At 31.3% G+C, this 17,895-nt stretch overlaps 1 protein-coding gene and 1 long non-coding RNA gene across 7 annotated transcripts; one reads left to right on the top strand and one right to left on the bottom strand.

Annotated features, from left to right (window-relative positions):
- The first annotated feature begins 226 nt into the window (after nt 1-226).
- On the top strand, nt 227-3,901 carry LOC129309342 (uncharacterized). 4 transcript variants are annotated; one of them, XR_008592898.1, is made up of 6 exons: nt 227-671; nt 995-1,163; nt 1,234-1,321; nt 1,436-1,610; nt 1,754-1,804; nt 2,224-3,901. It is a non-coding gene; the product is annotated as an uncharacterized LOC129309342 (long non-coding RNA). The 4 variants fall into 4 exon arrangements; XR_008592899.1 differs by having other exon boundaries at nt 995-1,321; nt 1,499-1,610; XR_008592900.1 differs by having other exon boundaries at nt 228-671; nt 1,111-1,321.
- A 7,795-nt stretch (nt 3,902-11,696) lies between these two features.
- Nucleotides 11,697-14,606, bottom strand: LOC129309301 (protein ENDOPLASMIC RETICULUM-ARRESTED PEN3). 3 transcript variants are annotated; one of them, XM_054950820.1, is made up of 2 exons: nt 12,749-14,606; nt 11,697-12,267 (listed from the first exon to the last, which is right to left on the bottom strand). In XM_054950820.1, the coding sequence occupies exon 1, from the start codon at nt 14,303-14,305 to the stop codon at nt 12,881-12,883; it is 1,425 nt and encodes a 474-aa protein (XP_054806795.1). In that variant the 5' UTR covers nt 14,306-14,606; the 3' UTR covers nt 11,697-12,267; nt 12,749-12,880. The 3 variants fall into 3 exon arrangements, with proteins under 3 accessions (XP_054806795.1, XP_054806794.1, XP_054806793.1); XM_054950819.1 differs by having other exon boundaries at nt 12,405-14,605; XM_054950818.1 differs by lacking the exon at nt 11,697-12,267 and adding an exon at nt 12,519-12,607 and having other exon boundaries at nt 12,749-14,605.
- Between the last annotated feature and the right edge of the window lie 3,289 nt (nt 14,607-17,895).

Genomic DNA, 17,895 nt, shown 5'->3' with positions numbered 1-17,895 from the left:
GAGAGCGAGCGATGGCAGAATTGTGATTGTTGATATGGTTAAACGGGCACTTTCTCATCTCATTTTATAAAGGGAAAATTAGGGAGACGGAAGTGTAATCATCAATCAATATATATTAACAAATCCTGTAGAGTGCTGCTGATTGGTTAGAATTATTATCATAAAATTGATTTAGTCAATCTTAATACATTTTAAATTTTTTATTCTTCTCTCTCATTGTTAACTTATCATTACGGGAGGTTTTAACTTTTCTAAGGCAGCAAGTCTTTTCCTCTTCCGAGCAACGAGTCCTCTCTTCCGAAGACATCGATTCTCCCAATCTGATTCCTCAGCTCTCGCTGGACAACTCTTTGAAAAGTCTGGAAATCTCCGTATCTCCTTCTCGTCATCCTTACAGTGTAAAAAATGAAACTTCGGAGGTCATCGTTTTGTTTTCTCCTAAGGTTTCTGTTCGGCTTGAGAGAAGAACAGCTTCACGGTGACGTCGCCAGAGAAGATTAAAGGCACACAAGATAGCGCAATTGAAAACTTTGGAATCCCTCAATATGGGGGCAGCATGGATGGGAACATCTTGTGCCTGAAAGAGAACCATAAAGGGTGTACAGAGTTAGGGGATTCCTTCAAATCAAAACCTGGAGCTCTTCCGACCATTCTTTTACTCAATCGTGGAAGTAAGATACTTGTACTTTGACTAATCTGTTGTGTATGTTGAATTTTGGGATTCAGATGTTTATGTTTTTTGGTTCACTAACTGGTCAAGTAAACCCTTTTTGAAAATATGGAGATTCGAGAGTCTTGATACATTGATTAGAATAATCTTAATGGTATATTTTTTAATTTTTACAAGCAATCAAATTATCAATAGTACTGCCACATAAAACAATGCGTGTAAGTTATTTGAACTCATAGATTCATTTCCAAGTCACTTAACAGAACTTTTATATCTTTTACCTCGACTGCTCTTTAATTCGTTCTTTGACTTCTTGGAGCTTAGTTATTGGGTACTCTTGAGAGCCCTTCTTGAAGAAACAAGATTGTTTCCAGTAGCACTTGATATCAAGGGTTCTGGAATTGATATCAGATATATTAACAAGATTACTACATTGGCAGAGTATTCAAAACCTCTGGCTGATTATCTTGAAAACCTTCCTGAGGATGAAAAGGTTAGAAACTTCACATGACATTCTAAAATTCATGCAACTTGAAGCACTGTCACCTTTTGGTCTCCTGCAGTCTGTTATATTGAAGAAAATGGCACCGAGGTCTGGGAGAGGGAAATTGAATAAAGCCAATGCAGAGAATAAGAAGGAGGAAGAGAAAGGTTAGTTGGAATCTCTTTACTTGCAGATTTTTCTGATTTTTTATCAGCCATTTGCTTTTCCTTATATTATCAAAAGACATTGGAATTTTGAAATTCAAATTTTGTATGTAAGAGTACCGTTAAGATGCTTTAGTGAGATGCATCTTGAACTTTGAGGTACTTCGTTGTCTTTAAAAGCCTAGGTTATGCATCCCTGGGGTTGCTGTGCTTTAACACTGGGAATGGAGCTTGAATCTTGACTTGCTAATTTGATAAATATGGCAGCCTGTCTTGACCAGAGATGACAATGGTGGGTGATTTGTTTTTTTTTTGTTTTTTTGGAGAATTTGAATATTAACTTACTGAAATCACTGGCAAATAACATAAGAATTGAAAGAACCATACTATTATTATTGGCCATTGCTAATTGTTGTTCATGATATTTTAATTCAGGATCACATAGATCGTGAGACTATCTTGAAGGGATGATTTCTAAATATCATGGTATTATTTGTTTAATTTTGATTTTCTCTTTCATTGATAGTGATTCAAATATCAGCTCTATTTGATTTAAGTCCACGGGAAGACAGTACCTATTCCAAAGTCTTTTAGGTCCATTTGATGCTTCCCGTGGGTTTGATGCATCAAGGGTATATTTGATTGTGTTACTTTTTGTGCAAGCTTGTGATTTAGATATACTTTCTCCCTTTTTTGTCTGAAGTCCTGAGGGTAACATTCAGTTGAAAATAAAGCTTTATTTCTTTTTACTTTGATCCCAACTGCACATTGGTCTGATTACTTTAATCTAAGGTGAATTCTGTTTTCTCATTGATTAATTTATTTTAATATTTCATTTTTCAATCCCATCTTCTCTTTTTTATTTGTTGTGCTGGTGTATCTAATTTTATCATCCTGGTATGAAGATGAGGAAGTGCCGAAAGTGAAATCTAGGGGAAAACTGGAGGGATCAACACAACCTACTGTGTCTAACAGTTCAATATTGATGGAGATGGCAAGCTGAATAAGAAGATGATGATGACACTACCTATTCCACATATTCTGTGAGTTTAATTTTATATTAATTTTAATTTTCACTTCCAAAACAATTTGATCATATCATCCTTCCTTCATTTATAAAGCCTAATGCTCATACCTTGATGATGAGATCTCAGGTAGGTTTTGACGTTTTTCTCAGTAAAACCTTCTCCATGGCATATTGCCGTTTCTCTCTCTTTTAGAGTTTTTATGTTTTTTTTTTTTCTTGGTTCAACTTGCATTTAAGAGTTCAAGGAACCTTAGTTTAGTATAGAATCACAATAATTCTATACAAGAGCCTGGGTAGGAAGATAGTGCGCAAGCTTTTTGAGATAATTCTGATAATGTTCAATGTTTGTTATGTAAAGAAGTGAAACCGCATTAGTTCTAGAATGATTTAGAGGTGCTGGAAGTGTTGCTGGGGCTGGTAGTTTAGTGCACCATTTTGCTTTAGCTTCTGCGTCTACAAATTTAGGTTCTTTTTTATTAACAATTATTAACATGCATCCTGCCTTCAGGTTAGTATTTTATTGATTTTTATTGCATTCAAATAAAAAGAAATACATATTTTTATTAACTCATCATTAATGTTAATTATTTCATATTCCATCCACATGTTCTTCAATTACTTCATTAATGAACATTTATTATCAAGTGTGTAAATTATGTAAAATATTTAATGTTTAATAGTAAGAATTAAATCTCAGGCACTTTGAATGTTGGGAAAAATTAAATACTAAATATTCAAATATTCAATTATCTTCCGCAAAACCATTTTCCTAATATCAGTTTGAAAATTTGATACAAAAAAATAAATCTGTTACTTCGAATATTGAGAAGGATTAAATTTTGAAGATTTAAATTATTGATTATCTCTTTGAAACTTGAAAAATTATTTTTCTAATATTTCACTATTAAATTCATAATTGATTTTCCAACAAGAAGTCTCCTTGAGAAATTGAAACATTCAAGATTAAAATCGTTTTTCTAATATTTCACTATTAAATACGTAATTGATTTTCTAATCAAAAGTCTCTCATTATAGTGCCTCTTGAGAAACTAAAACATTCAAGATTAATTCTCTCAAAAGTTGTGTATTTACATGTGGTTGACAGAATATTTCATGTGTAAATTATCAAATTAATTAAATTACATTTAATCATGCAATGAGAATTATTTTTCTCCTCTTTTTCTGAACACCTAATAAATTACAATATGCTACTTATTGCGTGCATCCATTTATAAAAGGGCCCAAATTTTAATACTTTGTATTCTTTCCTTCCAAACGTAACTATTCTTCCTTTTAATTCTTTCACATTTGATTGTGCACTTGAATTATCTGCGGCAAAGATGGAACTCAATTAGCATGACTTTGTTCAAGACATCAATAATTTCATGGAGATATGGTGTATTATCGTTAGAGTCTTGAGAAAATAGCATATAAACCAAAAAAATGGCATTTAAATTTAGGCCTTTGTCAATTACTACAAATGTAGTTTATAAAGAAATTTTTCAAAATGTTGTATAAGGGAAAAAATAAGATGTTTTATATTAGAGTTGAATAAATTTATCTGTATTATATATTCTTTATCTAACCAATCTCCGTATTTCATTTTTATTAAAACCTCATTTTTTTTACAACTCAATCATGTATAATGCAATCATTAAAGATTAGATATTTTCAAAGACAAGATATTAACAAATCAAATATCCAAGAAGGGAAATGGTGAATAGAAAAACACTTGAAAATGTAGTAATTTCACATGCGTCTTTATCAATGGCATTAATTATATTTGTTTCAAATTTTTGAATTCTAACCCATGCAATGCATAGGAAGGAGTTTAGTTAATTATAATAACCCGTATTAAAATAGATAACATTTATTATAAAAGATTATAAAAATTTAAGGTTAGAATGAAAGATTAAGGTAAGTGTAATTGATTATTATTATCCTTATTATAAAATCAATATGTAATTATTGGAAAAAAATAATGCATGAAAGTTGAAGCTTACATACTTTCTCCCCAATCTATTCTCTTGCAACTAAGGTTGTTTAAAATTAATTCAAACCAGTTATACCAAATCAAGCTGATTTTAACCAATTAAAATTGATTACAAATAAGAAATGGCTTGGTTTTTCTTTTAGTAAAATCAATTGATTTAATTTGGTTTGGTTAATATTTTTGTCTCTTGAAACTTGAGTCAACCCAAATCAAGGCTCGTTATATATGTTTTGCATATTTTTTTTATAAATTTGTATAAAGGTTTTTCCTTTTTACCAAATTTAGTTGTCTGTAAATTAGTAGTTAAAAATATATTGCAATTTGTTAATTAATGTTGTCTATAATTATATATGATTATTTTTTTAACTTTATAATCAAGGGTCTTAATAACATATTAGTTTTTAATAGTTAAATGCACTACATAATTGTTGAAAATATTCTTTTGTTTTCAAGATATTTTTTTTCAATGAAAAATACTAATTAATAGTTAAAATTATTAGTTAAAGTGTGCATATATATATATATATATATATTGATTATTTCAAAAAAAAAAACCCAAACTTGATCCAAATAACCTAACCAAATTACTTAAAAATCAAACCAAATTGATTAAGAAAAACTAAATAAGCCCTTCCCGCACAAACACAAGGCACAAAACAATAGAAATTTGCAAAACAAAACTCTAGAAACATATATGAATAGAGTTAGTAATTTGAATAGGCTAAACTTATTTAAGTCGAGCTCATTCAAATTGAGCTTAACATATTTTACCCTTTTTAAAAAGTACATATAATCAAATTTGGCCTTAAATTTTTTCAATCAGGTTTGGGCTTGTCCAAAATTACCAATTCTGTATACATGTAGAGTTGAAAAATCTAGTGATCGAGCTCAATTCGAGCTAGGCTTGAAGTATTCTATCCTTTTAAAATAACCCACATAGCCAAGCTTGATTTTAACTTTTTTGAGAGGGTTCGGATTGATCTATCAAGCTTAGCTCAAAGTATTGACTCTATGCATGAAGCAGCAGTATGATAAAGGAGAATAAATAGCCTGAAAACTCAAGGGCTAGTGTTGTTCCTCCTGCATGCAGGCCTTATAGGCCACGGTTTGGAGAGGAATGTTAGGAACGATTTAAACATTATTGACAACTTGTTTCTGAACGTTGGCAATTAAAAATGATTTTAAAAAATCCATTTATGATTTAATGAAAATTATGTCTGGTTAATACCATTTTTGGCAATTTATATTTTGGTATCTGATTTTGCTAAATAATTATAATTTTTAAGATCCTCTCTCTAATAAATATAATTTCCACCAAGTCCTTTGCTATAATTTTCCCCTTTAAAAAAATGTTGTTGTTGGAGTGATTTGATGTTGCTCAATATAGAATATCTTGAAAATAAAATAAAATTATAAATTATATTTGATTAATTTTATTGATGTTCATAATTTTATCAAACATGTGTATTAAAGTAATTTGATTCGAAGGACTTGGGTCTCATTCACTCCTGGTCACTCTCTTTGCACCTCTTTGTATAAAAAATAATAATAATGGAGTAGCCCATGTGGGTTGGGACAAAGTGGAGCAATTAGGTGCATGTTTGTGTTTACATCATATTTGCAAACAAAAACCATTAACTAAGTCACCATTTGATAAAATTAAGTTTTTGTTGTCATTTTAATAATAATTAATTTTTTATTAATTCTTATTAGTGAATAATATTCTTTAATGATCATTCTAAGCAATTTTCTATTTTATTTTAGGCCTAAGCACAGAAAGGCCCAAAAGCTTACACAAATAAGAGAGTTTTTTTAAGTTTATTCATCAATATCTTCTTATTAAAAACAATCATGTTTAAAGTATCATTGAACATTAAACATAAATCAAAAGGTGGGAGTTAATGATAGTAAAAGCCACTCAAGCTTGATTTCTGATGTAAGACAAAGTAGAGGAAGTTTAGGATGAAATTGCAATCAATGACAATGAAAATGGAAGAGTTGTAACCTACAAGTACATGATTAAAGAACTGTCATTTGTGTCTATAAAAGAGGAAACAAGGCATCTACAAAAACCTCTCCTCAATCCTTCAAACTCTTGAACAGTTTTAAGTTTCAACAATCAAAGAATCCTATTCCATCTTATATTTTTATAATTTTATTTATAATAAGATCAATATCATGTCTGTTTTTACCATATAATTCATTAATTTTTTTTCATCTCAATTTTCTTATTTTGTACTTTTTAGTACATGTATCCGAGAAAATTATAATAAAGGATTCCGAGACTCACTGTTTGATTGAGAAGTCAAGGTCATTGCATGGTTTGAGGATCAACACTTCTAATGCACATGCAATAACAAAACAAAAATAACACATACAGTTTCGATTAAATTTTAAAAGTATTTTCAACAAGAGCTACCAATTCATTAATCCTTCTTCTCACAAATGTGGTATTCAAACATGCTCTGGGTCTTGCTATTGTTTGTTCCTGCAAGTTAGTTAGTGGATTTCATCATGATATGATGCCAATGATTTCCTGCCAAGCTAATTCAGTGTGTTAGCTCTTGTAATAATAAGCTCTTTAATAATGTCTTAATTGAAGTGCGTCTTGGGATTTACATATTGTGAATATACTCCCAAATGCAGGATTATGTATATGAGAAAATAAGGACTTATTTGGTTTATTATCTGAACTAATTTTTGAAAATTGTCATTAAAAAAATGAAAAACTATTTGATTATATTAATTTAAAAATAATTTTAGAGTTAAAGAATGTCAAGTAGCGGTAGTCGTTGATAGTTAATTATGATGGCTTATGAAAATATTTGGCCATAACTGAAAATAATTTACAATAGTGAAATACTATGTGTTTTAAAAATATAAAAAAATGAAATGAAAACAATTCTAATATATTTTAATTTTTTATTTTTAAAAATAAAAAAGAAAAGAATTTAAAAACGTTTAAATTCACAACACTTAGAGTATGTTTGGTTTTTGTTTTAAAAATCATTTTATGTCTTTTTTTTTACCAACATTTTATGTCTTTTTAAAAATATAAAAAATTGTTTGGGTAAATATTTTGGATTTTAATATTTTTTAAATTTTTTTTATCTTTTTTAAAAAAATGAAAACAACTTAGAATTACTTTCATTTTCTTTTTTATTTTTAAAGTACACTACATTTAGCTATTTTAAATTATCTTTAATTATGTTTAATAACTATCATGGGTCATCCATCAATTACCGGCGACCACTACTATTCATCTTTTTTTAACTCTGAAATTATTTTTAAATTAACATAATCATATAAATTTTAATTATGTTTGATTTTGAAAAATAATTTTAAAAATTAGCTTGTGAAATAGTTTTTTAAAAAAACAGAACGAAACCAAACAAGTCCTCATTCAAACAATTTTTTTCAAAATAAAAAAAAATTAAAAAGAGAAATTAAACAGGCTTTAAAAATTATTTTTTGTTGTTTTCCATAGGTCTTCAATCATTTACATAATTTAAAGATATTTTATTATCATTTTTTCTATATATATATATATATATATATTCTTATTCATTACAAAATATTAGAGAAATGATTTATGAGTCAGGTGCCTGAATTTGTCATTACAAAATTGAAAGGAATTTTATTGTTATTTCTTATTTTAAAATCCTTTTGAATTATATAAATAAAATTTTGGTCCTTCAAAATGTTATAATTCTCGTAAATCTCTAGTGACTTTTTGTCATTAAGGAATTAATGTAAATGAACAAATTGTTCTTAATTCAAATATCAATTATCATTCATAAGTTTTAATCTAAGATTTACAACTTTTATTCTTAAAATTACAAAAATTCAACAGTAATTTGTAAATTTACATTTAAAATTTTAATATTCCTTAAGTGTTACAAATATCAATTGTTGTTCACAAGTTTTATTCTAAGATTTACAAATAGTAAGATTTTAACAACAATTCGCATGTTTGAATTAAGGACAATTTGATTATTTATATCAATTCCTTAATAACAGAAAATTTTTTGAAGACTTTAGTAAAATTATGGCATTTCGAATGATCAAAATATCATTCATATAATTCAAAAAAATTTTATTGTCATTTTTCCAATTATTTATGTGAGATCTGAAATATGATTTTTTTAAAAAAAATATTTTGGATGTAAGAATTTTAAATAATTTATATTTATAATTATAAGTAATTTTAAATATTAAAAATAAAAGTATTAATGATAAAATTATTTTTTAAAATTACATTTTAATTTCAAAAGAAGGAGTAAATTTAATTACATTTTTATAAAGTTGAAAAAACATCCCAGACATCAAGAGCAGTGGAGCATTTTTAGAATGTTTAAAGATTTGATTCATTTTTGGGAGATTAAAAGCACAAAATCAACCAAACCAATTGGTTTGGAAAAAAACATTGGATCTATAATGTTTAATATGAAAGAGTTTGATTCAGGTTAATTCAGTTTAAACCGAAACAAACAAAGAATTAAACTAAATCATTTAATTTTATATCATAAAAATTAAATCAAATAGTATTTTACTTGTGTTTCGATCTTTTGTTTCAATCCTATACTCTTACACGTATCCATCCCTTTGTACTTGACATGAAAAAGTTGAATACTTGTGCAAGTCCACCAAGTGTTTTAGATTCATCAAGCTACTCGCTTCAATCGTGTCTTGGGCAAGAAAATTGCCCATATCTCTTCTTTCATGTCGCGTGCACGTTAATTATAATTGCCCATCACTTTTTAATCTCCTCAGCAACAAAAAGAATATGGGCATGTTTAGCAGCATGTTTTGAGAATAGATTTTTGTTTTTCAAAATAAAAAAATAAAAAAATTGATAATGTATTTTTAAAAAGTATTTTGAAAAATAAAAAAATAAAATATTGTTTTGGAGAATAAAAAAATGAAAACATTTTTTACGTGTTTTGGAATTATTATTCTAGAGAATAATAAAAAAATAAAAAAACACTTATTTTTATTATTTTTTTATTTTCAGAACATATTTTACAAAATACTAATTTTTAGAATAATAAAATAACAATAATTTTAAGCAAGCCTTGTACTTCTCATTATTACTTTCATTTGACATCTTCTCTTTTTTTGGCTCAAGTGACTCCCACCTTTCTCTTGGAACTTGGAGCTTATTTCTAATCTTCATGATCCAACAATTTATCTTGATGCTTCTTCAGATTCCTAGCCTCCACAGTGATGCTTCTTGTTACTACGTCTATGTTTCTCTTTCATTTCCAAATTAATCAGATTCATCCTTCTTTCAGAGCCAAGTTCTGAAATCCTGCTCCTTCACATCACTAATTTTTATAATCTCATAAAATATATTATTCTTTTTCTCCTCTTGTTCATGCGTAGCACAATTACTTTCTGCCTGCAGATGATGCTTCTCCAGAATTTTACAAACTAAGAAAATAATCTTCATAGGGATCTTGCTTCTCTGTAGTATTTTCCAATTGACCGATATATCCTTTTTATTCTTGCCTCCTCACAAGTGTTTTATAACCCCTTTTCATGGAACAGCACCATTACTATTCACTGTCCACATAAGCCGATACTTTGCTGGTAGAGTTGGGAAACAGGTAAGCTCAGCCCTTATGAGCCCTTATGAGCTTAGTCCTTAAGGGCTCAAGCCTTTAAACCCAATTTTTTTAAAATATTTCATTTTTTAAAACTCGACTCTTATATAAAGGGCTCAAGGTCAAGTTCGTAAGCTCTTATTATTATTTTTTTATTTTATTTTTAAAAAATTTTAAAAATTAAAATTTTTAATTATAATATTTCGTATATTTTTTAAAAATATAAATTATAATGTTTAAAAATTAAAAATAAATAATAAAAATTTGATTTTAAAGTATAAACATATATTCTAAAGTTTAAATTTAATTAAAAATAAAAATATTTTATATTCTAATGGAAAAATAAAAATAGGCTTAAAAGAACCACCCGAGCCCAAGTTCCCTTTTTTTTAGGGCCTATGAGGGCTGGGTTTGAAAGTCCAATAAAAATGTCATTTTTTTAATTCCAAACCTTTATAAAAATAAGCTTAAACAGGTGGTCCTTTAAGCCTGGCCTTTATTTTCAACTTTATTTGCTGGGAGTAATCGGGATAAAAGAAAGATGCACTGATTGACCGAACTAGCCAGAATTATCTGCACATTGGGGGATAATGGAGGATTAGGGATTTGAAGTACAAGAGAAATTGATATAGGTTCTCTTGTTATTCACCAAAAATAATTAAAGTGGCGTAGATTCTTTTATGTAAATCAAAGTTAGCGGGTTTATATCAAGAATTTGCTGACTTAAAATGTTATTATAATTAATCTAAAAATTGTTGAGAGGGTGTAGATTAATGAGGGAAATGTTCTAAAAAATTTGGGTGTAGCCAGCCATCCAAAGAGCAAATGTGCTTTTAATCTCTTCTTTTTTGTTGGGGGGCCTTCATTGTGCTTTTTTTTATTTTCACCAAATTACGCAAACAAAATGGAAGACAATATGGAAAGAATTAGACGTGAAATGCATCAATAAGATTTTAAACATCAAAATCTAATTTAATTATAATCTAATTTAATTATACAATACTTTTTGGATAAAATAAATGAAATGTAATGTATGAATTTATACAATACATTCTTTGCACCAAATAAATTATTGAATAAATAACATTATTGGATTTGATACTAGAAATAAATAAATAAATACTAGAACTATAACATCTCATTTGAATACATAAATAAATAATTATTGGATTTGAATAAATAAATAATCAATTAACAATAAACAAACAAAAAAGAAGGAAATCCAATAATTACTAGAACCATAACATCTCATTTGGAGATCAACTACATTTGATACTTTCTGAATTTCAAACTTTCGGCAGCTGAAAAATCCTGACTTCCTACTTCCTAACTCCTAAGGCAGCCCAATAGCTGCTTATGTGAATGATGATTTTCTAGGAAAAGCATCTAGAAAGAATCTTGCTTGTGAACTGCACGTTAAATGTCACTTCAGAAAGGAGGGGTGATTTACGATAATCTTGCAATTCCTTCGATGCACAGAAAACCTGGCAAATTTTGAGGCAGACGAATGATACTTCTGAATTGTGACCTTTGCCTGTGCACTACAATACAAGTTGACAATGCAATGAAAGGAACTTAGGACTGCTTTACTGGCCTTCCAATGGATATGGCATAGAATGACAAGTCCAATGACCTTGTAGCCTACTAGCCTACAAACTCTCCTATGAATGAGAGGTTGTGGGTTCTATCTTGCTTATAATTTCAGGTTATTAGTGCTTGCCTTTTAATTAAAAAAAAAAGCATTCTTCAGTATTAGTCTTAGAACATTTTACTCTTCTACATAAGAATGACCATTGTCCTTTACAACATGCTGTACCATCCCCATATACGCACATTTTACAACAAAAAGTCGTTGACATGACCTCAGATCTCATAACACATTCACCATAATAACCATCATATAACCTCAAATCACTATGCACATTCAACATAAGTCGAGCAAGACACAAAATAACCTACAGTTTATCTCATTCCAGCAAGCAAAATTGTATTTCAGCATTTGTCTAATAGTTCTCCATGTTTCAGCACTACTTTTGAGCTAGTAAGGTAAAATATGGCACACGGCCTGTCAGTGTTTCAGCCATCGGTTATCTAGGAAACAATCCATTGAAAGGGGCATGAAAGATTGCCATTGATAATGAAATCAACTGTTGAAGTTTTCAGAGAAGGAATAACTCGATGTCAACCTACAGATGAGTGAAAACCGGCTCCCTTAATTTTTATACCAACAATTACCTACTTGTACTTCGAAACTATCTAAGAGCAGCTTGCACTTTAGAGGAGCTGAATCCTGGTTAAGCCAAGATCCCAAGCATATGTTCACCTGCAAATCATACTTCTTCAGTTCTTCCAACAATGTTTTTCTATCACATAATTTCAAAAGAAGAGGAAAGAAGGTCCAGTTACTAGAATTGTACATAACAAGAAAGCTTAGCTTTTATAATGGAGGCACTAAACTACCAGAGTTCTAATAGAGACAGATTCTGGTCATTCAATGATACTTCAGAGAGCAGTTGGTGAGTAGCACCACGAAGACAAACCATGTCATCCTTCCCTTCCAATGATATACTCAAGTTTTAAATTTTATCACATCGATTCAATGCTCCAATTTCCAAATGGCGGTGTGCAAAACTAGAGTAGTAGACGATGTCATCTGCATTATGCTTAAATACAGTAGTATTTTAAGCAATTAAAAGACCATAAAGGACTTCAACTTCGGGTTTCATAAAAAAGTTTTGTTTGTTACAAATTATTTTACACGTACAAAATCATAGGTAACATGCTGATAGAATTTGGAGGCCTACCTGAGATTGCAGTTTCAAGGGAAGAAAAGTTTTTGGCAGATGCAAAAAGATCTGTTGTACATTAGGCTGACCACGCTACAATGAAGAAAGCCTGCTTGATACTAAATTCTCATACTCATGACCAGTCCATGATTACACAGCTGAGATCGCGCCAGAAGATGGAGAACTCTCCCACACTTCAATACCTTCGACATCTTCTCTGCTAATAAACAACCTATTACCACCACCTTCGATCTGCTTGATAATCCCTCTCTCTGAATTCTCTATTTTATCCACGAAATTTCTTCTATACAAACCCTCAGCATCCCCACCTGCTATTTGAGCACCATTTCTCATCCCTTCGAGTCTGGACCAAACCTCTAAATCACCCTCTCTCCCGACAAACACTTGCCTCCTGTAACAATGAATCGCACTGCTGGTCACTCCACCGGTGTTCACCAAGCTTGGGTTCTTTTCTTGCAAATAAATCCACGGATCCTCCCCTAAATGTCGCATGTCCGCCATTGCCAAATCCCCAGATTGAGAACAGAGCTTGAACAAAGCCAAGCCTTCCACATCGACGCCCAGGCACGCAAACGAGTCGCCGAACCTACTACTTCTACCCGCACCTGGCTCATTCGTCTCCCACACAACCTCGCCGGACCGTGGGTCCCACAATCTGATGTAGCCAGAGTACCCAAATGCCCCGCTCGTGACTGCACTTCCGACGAGCACGCCGGTCTTCGGTACCCACGTCAGCTTCTCAGGAGCCGTATGCTTGGCTTGATTACCAGATTGCCTAGCGAGCTGAGACACGATCTGAAGCTTAGTTTTATCTACTTCAAGGATACAATTCTCTCTGTGCGGGCAATCAAACGCAGCAAAAATCGAACTCTCTGAGCCAGCTATTGTATTGACTCGGGCCTTGAAGATACGAGGATCAGAAGGATCAGTCCACTGAACCGTCCCAACTTTGTGCCCATCGGAGAAATCGTAGAAGTGCAGTCCCGCGTTGGATTTCGACCCTATAGCTGCAATCTCGGGCCAGACTCGGCAAATCGAATCAATTTTGTCTAGATGAGTCCGAACGGTACATGAGTAGCTGAGATTCCAGTCATAGCAAGTCATCTGACCACCGTGGGCGACCCAAATGGATCCATCGACCTCGGCGGCAGTGAACGTGGAAGACAAGCCTTCGGACGCCGGACAAATTGTTGCGGTAATGGAGGCGTCGATCCCATCAAGCGGCGGCGGCGCCATGGACGACCTGAGCCTGGCTTCAATACCGTAGTAAAGGGCTTCATCGGCGAGTTCTTGCTTGGAGAAACGACGCGCGGTAGAGGGGAGCTGGTTGGTGCGGAGGAGAGAGAGGAGGGCGGAGAAGATTTCAGGGTCGCGGTCAATGAAGACGGGTTCGGTATCCCCAGTGTCACGGAAGGAGAGAGCGGTGAGAAGGGAATCGGGACCACCGGAACGAATGGTGTAGATCGTCGTCTCGAAGATCTTCCCGCCGACATTGAGCTTGATACGGTTGTCCGGAGAGGTGCCGCGATTAGAGTCAGAAGTTCCGGCATCCATTGGTCATCGTCTGAATTAGCTTCTCCGAATCGCAGCAAAACGTTGCGTTCCACTCATCGGCTTCGCTCTTATCTTGCGTTGGTGGATGGAAAAGGTTCCCCCTGAAACATCGCAAACGATGCAACAGAGTACCGTGTAAATATTCAGAGTCTAAAAACGAGCGCAGTAATCTTAGAAATTCGAAGGTTACATTGGACACAAAAAGTGGTCCTAGTGCTTATTCATACACGGTTTTTGTTTATGATGAGCACTGCTGGTGGTTCTAGGCAGAAGCTTCTTTCCTTTTTCAAGCCTTGTTTCCCTTTATTCCACGATCAGTGAATGAATTTCATTTTCAATAAGTAATTAATATGAATTTCTGAGCATTACATGCATGACTGGTTCGTAAATATTACTATGACTAATGCGCATAGCAATAGCATAGCCAAAAATTGAGATTAAAAATCAAACAAGATTCAACGGCGGGCTCTTGAGAGAGGAATAAAATAAAGTAGTGTATAAGTCAGTAACATTTAGAGGTTGGATAAAAGCTTAAAAAATAATTTAAGTGCGGAATTTGGTTGTAGAGTAAAAATTGGAGGGTATTTTGTGAAATTGGGCTACAAAGTTGCAGGTTTGGAAGCTGCTGGTCGACTTTTCTGGTTCTTATGTGATTCCAAAGCAATTGTGGAGTGGAATTTGGAAGATTAAGGTGCCTCCCAAGGTGGTTCACTTCATATGGAGAGCTGTGAATGGAGCTTTAGCTACAAGGGAGGCGTTATTCAAACGTTAGTGTACTAATTCTCCTCTTTGTGTCATTTGTAAAACTGAGGTGGAATCTGTTGAGCATGCTTTATTCTTATGTCAGTGGGCTCGCTCATGTTGGTTTGACTCCCCTTGGGCTTTGAAGTTTGATGTATTTGGGATGAGCAGATGGGATAAGTGGCGGGAGTGGTGGATATGCCATTGTAATGGGCTTGAGGATTATGGTTTAGCTCTATTTGTTGGAGTATTTGGAAGGCTAGGTGTGATATTATTTTTGAGCATACTGAGTATTGGAGATGTTTGGAGAGAAAGAAGGGGGTGAGTCTACTGATTTGTTGAGAAGGAATTTGAAATGGTTGAGACCTGTAACCAATGCTGTTAAAGTTCATATTGATGGATGGATCTTACTGTCATAGCAATAAGAGGGCAGCAGTTGGATTGGTTGGTAGGGATGAGGAGGGCTAATTTGTGGGGGGATTGGGGAGAGTGGTGAAAGCTGACTCAGCATTCATGGTTGAGTGTTTGGCTATGTTGGAAGGACTAGAGGCACTGGGGAGGTTTTTTGTTTTTTTTTTTTCTGGTTTAATTGTGTGTTCGGTTAACTTAATCACCAAGTAAGTCTAAGATATCTTTACCAACGCATCACATGGGTACAACTGATATATCTTGAATTTTTTTTTTCTCAAACAATAACCATTGTTATAAACATTATTAATATCATTATATAAACAATGCGTATTTGGAGAAAATTTGGAAGAGAAAATATGTGGGTCCTATTATCTGAAAGGATTCATATTTATATGATGGAGGAGTGAGAAATTGCAATTTTTACGATTTTTTATCTTTTTAATTTAGATTTTTTAATATCTATTTGAGTCTAATTGAGTTTAATTAGATAAGCCTCTTGTTAATTATGAGATTGAAGTTAGCATTGAATCAAAGATAATCTTGGACTCATTGTTCAATGAAATGATTAATTTGTTAGCTTCTTCTTGTAGTGTATCTCTGTCACTATTAAATTCTTGTAAGATATTTGATTGCCAACATCAAAATAAAGATGTGAAACACGTCTTGAGTGAGATACAAAGTCATCTAAACCCTTACCATTTGCTTGGAGGAGGATCCTTATTTCATGTAGAGCTGAGTCTTGTTTCTCTTTTTGCAGGAAACCATCTAGATCTTGAATTATAAATAAGTATTGGTTACAAGACATTGATATAAATAAAGTAATGGTAGAATAATTGTATGTATTTAAAAGTGTGTCATCAAATATTTAATCCTGTTACATTTCTTAGATTTAAATTTAAGGGAGAATTATATCCAACCTCTTTTAAAGAAATTAATCACAGATAATGACTAACAATAAGTCCTATTCAAAAAATAAATAAATAATATTTTTATTTTAACAACAACTCATTTTACATTGAAAGAGAATTTCTAAAAATTGATTAAATTTAATTTGTGGTAAGAAACATTTGATTGAACATGAAATGGAATGTAGGACGAAAGGTCAAAAGTCTTAAAAATAATGAGACTCATTCAATTGAACATAGATTGAATCCAGGAAAGCTGAAGAAAAATCAAATGTGAAAAATGTGAAGGAAGAAAAATGCCCACAAGGCAGAAGCAAAGGAGCAAAGAAGAGATCATGGGCTGGGTTTAGTCAGATTAACATAGTTCAAATATTTATTAAAGAGATCATTGACAATTATTGGATCTATGCTTTAGTTTTGACCCAGATACAGGATTGTCATTGGGCTTGCTTCCATGTTTAGAGATTGTCAATTAGATAATAGGATTCACATCTTACAATATGCTTTTATGGATTCTTTTTTTCATAAATAAACATGCCAAATGCCTGCCTTTTCCTTTGTGAAAAATGTGCTTTAAGAAATCAGCTTCATGGACCCCAAACCAACAAATATGAATTACGGAGAAGATAAAATAAGAAACTATAAAAGTCTAATGGAAACTCCAACCCTGCCTAGTATAAAAATTAAAAGAAAAATGACAATAAAATCTCTTTAAATTATGTAAATGATATTTTAATTTCTCAAAATTTTATAATTTTTTTTAAATTCTTAGAAACTTTTCTATCATTAAGGAATTAATGTAAATGATTAAATTGCCTGGAATTCAAATACCAATTGTCAAAGTTTTATTCTTAAAATTGCAAGAATTTAACAGCAATTCTCAAATTCACATTTGAAATTATGATATTTTTCAAGTGTTACAAATATTAATTGCGATTCATAAGTTTTGTTTTAAGATTCATAACTTTTCTTCTTAAAATTGTAAAAATTTAATAGCAATTCACACATTTAAATTAAAGATAATTTAATCATTTATATTAGTTTTTTAATGGCAGAAAAGTTCCTGAGAACTTCAAGAATATTATGACATTTTAAAGGACTAAAATATCATTTACATAATTTAAAAGAATTTTATTTTTATTTTTTCTTTTATAAATAAAACAATAACTTTTAAGAAACATTTATGACATATTTTTTCTAAATTGCTCTTTATCAAATGATAGTATCATTAAATTTAAAGAATTAAGAATTAATTATAAGAGCATTTTAATTCACAATTTTTAATTTTATACAGAATTAGTAGAATTAACTAATTTCTTTAAATATATAAATTAATTAAAACTTAAAACAGAAAAAATACTGGCGCGATGGATGGTGGGACAAGTGATTGCTTCGAAAATAAAACAACATTTTTAGGAGAAAATGACATTTTTTTATAAATGGAGAAAATGATAGTAAAGTCTTGAGAAATAGAATTAATAATAGTTAGGCCTCAGATAAATTTTTTTAAGAAATTAGTAACATGTATCAATT

The sequence above is a fragment of the Prosopis cineraria genome, unplaced genomic scaffold, assembly GCF_029017545.1.
Source record: "Prosopis cineraria cultivar Desert tree isolate PC_DT_omini unplaced genomic scaffold, ASM2901754v1 PC4, whole genome shotgun sequence".
NCBI classification, from domain to species: domain Eukaryota; kingdom Viridiplantae; phylum Streptophyta; class Magnoliopsida; order Fabales; family Fabaceae; genus Prosopis; species Prosopis cineraria.
The sequence above is the reverse complement of the archived record's forward strand: the minus strand, read 5'-3'. Positions and strand labels throughout refer to the sequence as shown.

What these genes read in the sequence shown, in the direction of transcription:
- LOC129309301 (XM_054950820.1), bottom strand. Translation starts at nt 14,305, where the DNA reads ATGGATGCCGGAACTTCTGACTCTAATCGCGGCACCTCTCCGGACAAC.